The 3287-nt window shown below is 40.2% G+C and overlaps 1 protein-coding gene across 1 annotated transcript in view; it reads left to right on the top strand.

Moving 5' to 3' along the window:
- ITGB3 (integrin, beta 3 (platelet glycoprotein IIIa, antigen CD61)) overlaps positions 1-3287 on the top strand; it is an 84621-nt gene that overhangs the window by 36484 nt on the left and 44850 nt on the right. The window contains exon 2 of the mRNA XM_006833553.1: positions 2853-2938. Coding sequence (XP_006833616.1) covers positions 2853-2938 — 86 coding nt within the window. The remainder of the gene's footprint in view (positions 1-2852; positions 2939-3287) is intronic.

Raw genomic sequence — 3287 nt, forward strand, 5'->3', positions numbered from 1 at the left:
ATGGATCAGACAAATTATTATAATGAAATGACCTGGAGTTAGAAAGCCAAAAGGGAAGAATATGCTCAACATTTCTCAAATTGAAAGAACTGAAGGAAAAATTCGAGCCTCAGCTTGCAATACTGAAGGGTTCCATGAGCAAAATATTAAATATTCACCCATTTCAAGAGGTAGCAGCATCTGATCAAGAACCAATGGTACTGAAGAAGTCCAAGCTTCACTGAAGGCACTGATGAAGAACAAGACTCCAAGAATTGACAGAATATAAATTGAAAAATTTCAACAAACTGATGATGCTCTTGAGGTGCTCACTCATCTATGCCAGGAAATTTGGAAAACAGCTGCCTGGCTTACTGATGAGAAGAGATACATATTTGTGCCCATTTCTAAGAGAGGTGACCCAATGGAATGTAGAAAACATCGAATAATATCATTAGTATCACATGCAAGTAAATTTTTGCTGAAGATAATTCAAAAACATCTGCAACAGAACATTGACAGGGTACTGCCAGAAACTCAAGCCAGATTCAGAAGAGGACATGGAATGAGGGATATCATTGCTGATGTCTGATGGATCTTGGATGAAAGCTCGGAATACCAGAAAGATGTTTACTTGTACTTTATTGACTGTGCAAAGGCCTCTGACTGTGTGGATCATGACAAGCTATGGCTAACACTGTGAAGAATGGGTATTCCATAACACTTAGTTGTATACAAGAGGCAGTCATTCAAACAGAACAAGGAAATTCTTGTTCAGGGAAGGTGTGAGCCAAGGCTGTATTCTTTCATCATACTTATTCAATCTGTATGTTGAACAAGTAATCTGAGAAGCTGTATTATATGAAGAAGAAGGTGGGATCAGGATTAGAGGAAGACTTATTAACAACCTGGATGACACAACTTTGTTTGATGGAAGTGAAGAGGAATTGGAAGATTTACTAATGAAGATGAAAGACTACAGTCTTCAGTATAGATTGTACCTTAATGTAAAGAAAACAAAAATTCTCACGAGACCAATAAATAACAAAGATAAATGGAGACATGGATCAAGCATGACAACTGTGAGGATGGCACAGTGCCTGGCAGTGTTTCGTTCTATTGTGTATTAGGGTCACTGTGAGTCAGAATTGACTCAACAGCACCTAACAGCAACAAGTGGAGAAAAGATTGAAGTTGGCAAAGACTTTGTTTTGCGTGAATCCACAATCAACCCTAATGGAAGCAATAGCCAAGAAATCAAATTACGTATTGCATTAGGCAGATCTGCTATATAAGCCCTAAGTGTTCAAGAGCAAAGACATATAAGTTTAAAAATTAAGATGTGTCTGAATTAAGCCATGGTGTTTTCTATAGCCTCATAAGCATGTCAAAGTTGGACAATGAATAAGGAAGACCGAAGATGAATTGATGCATTTGAATTATGGTGTTGGAGAAGAATATTGAAAGTACCAATGACTTCCTTCCAGAAGAACAAACACATCTGTGTTGCTAGAAGAATAGCCATAAGTATATGCCAAGATGGTGAGACTTCATCTCTCACACATCAGACCTAATATCAGGAGGGACCATTCCCTGGAGAAGGACATTATGCTTAAAAAAGGGAGGGTCAGTGGATAAAATGAAGACCATAATGAGATGGACTCACACAGCGGCAGTAGCAATGGGCTCAAGCATAACAAAAATTATGAGAATAACCCAGTACCAGGCAGTATTTATTTCTGTTGTGCATAGGGTCATTGTGAGTCAGAACCGACTTGACAAAACCTAACAACAATAATGGGCCAAATATTGAATGATGCATAAAGTACCAAAGGAAGATAGAAGGAGTACATAGAGTCATTGCAGTAAAAAGGGATGGTTGATGTTCAGCTATTTCAAGAGGTAGCATATGATCAAGAACCGATGGTACTAAAAGAAGAAGTGCAAGATGCACTCAAGGCATTGGTGAACAAGTCTCCCAGAACTGATGGAATACAAATCGACATCTTTCAACAAACTGATGAAGCATTGGATGCTCATTCATCTATGCCAAGAAATTGGGAAAATAGTTACCTGGCCACATGGATTTTGGCTGAAGCAGAGAATACCAGAAAGATGTTTACTTGTGCTTTATTGACTATGCAAAGTGTATGGATCATGACAAGCTATGGATAACATCATGAAGAATGGGTATTCCAGAACACATAAATGTGCTCATTTGCAGCCTGTGCATAGGAAAGAGACAGTCATTAGACCAGAACTAGGGGATCCGGAATGGTTTAAAATTAGGAAAAGTATATCCTTTCTCCATACTTATTCAATCTGTATGCTGAGCAAATAATCAGAGAAACTGGAATATATGAAAAAGAATGTGGTGTTAGAATTGGAGGATGATTCATGAACAACCTGTAATATGCAGATGACATCACTTGCTTGCTGGAAGTGAAGAGGACTTGCAGTGCATCTGGGCCTTGGACCCCTGTGTAGTGGCTGGGACTATATCAATGGAATGCTTAAAGAGAGGAAAGTTTGCCATCTCCTTGGTCCTCAGATTTTCGTTTGCACAATATATGGGGTGAACCCACTGTTAGCTGAAGCCCTTTTCCATCAGTTTTGTTCTGTAACTTTGGGCCTTGCTTCATCACTTTGGTATCGCTGTGGTCTCATTAGCGGGTAATGAGTTCTCCTGAGCATCCTCATTCTCCTTTCTCTTTACCAAACAGCCTACGCTTGGTAAGTGGCTATGGTTAGGCTGTGTTTATGTGTATCTGTGAGCCCAAATGTGGGTATTTGGGCAAATTGGGAAGGATGGGGCAGGGCAGTTACTTCTGTGAGCTGAACCATGTGCTGATGCCTTTGTCTCTCTGTTGCAGGGCCTAACATCTGTACCACCCGAGGTGTGAGTTCCTGCCAACAGTGTCTAGCTGTGAGTCCCATGTGTGCCTGGTGTTCAGATAAGGTAAGGAACAGATACCTGACCTTTTTTCTTTCCCAGACTTTGCTGCTTTTGTGCAGGAATGGCTCCATGGACAATCCCCTTCAGCAAAACTAGGATGATACCTTCCCAGTGATGGATGGGATGTTTCTGAGAATGTCAATCATACCGAACCATGTAATCGCAGCCCTGGCAGATTCAACTGGGCCTCCCGGCCTCACTATAGCCATGGCCACAGGCTTATCACGCTTGGTTTACTTTTTTGTTGTTGTTGTTAAATGTTTTTATTTTGGATTGAGTGAAAGTTTACAGGGCACATCATCAGCTTCACATTCAACCATTCATATAGCTTGTTTCATTACATTGATTATTA

The sequence above is a fragment of the Chrysochloris asiatica genome, unplaced genomic scaffold (assembly GCF_000296735.1).
Source record: "Chrysochloris asiatica unplaced genomic scaffold, ChrAsi1.0 scaffold00007, whole genome shotgun sequence".
NCBI classification, from domain to species: domain Eukaryota; kingdom Metazoa; phylum Chordata; class Mammalia; order Afrosoricida; family Chrysochloridae; genus Chrysochloris; species Chrysochloris asiatica.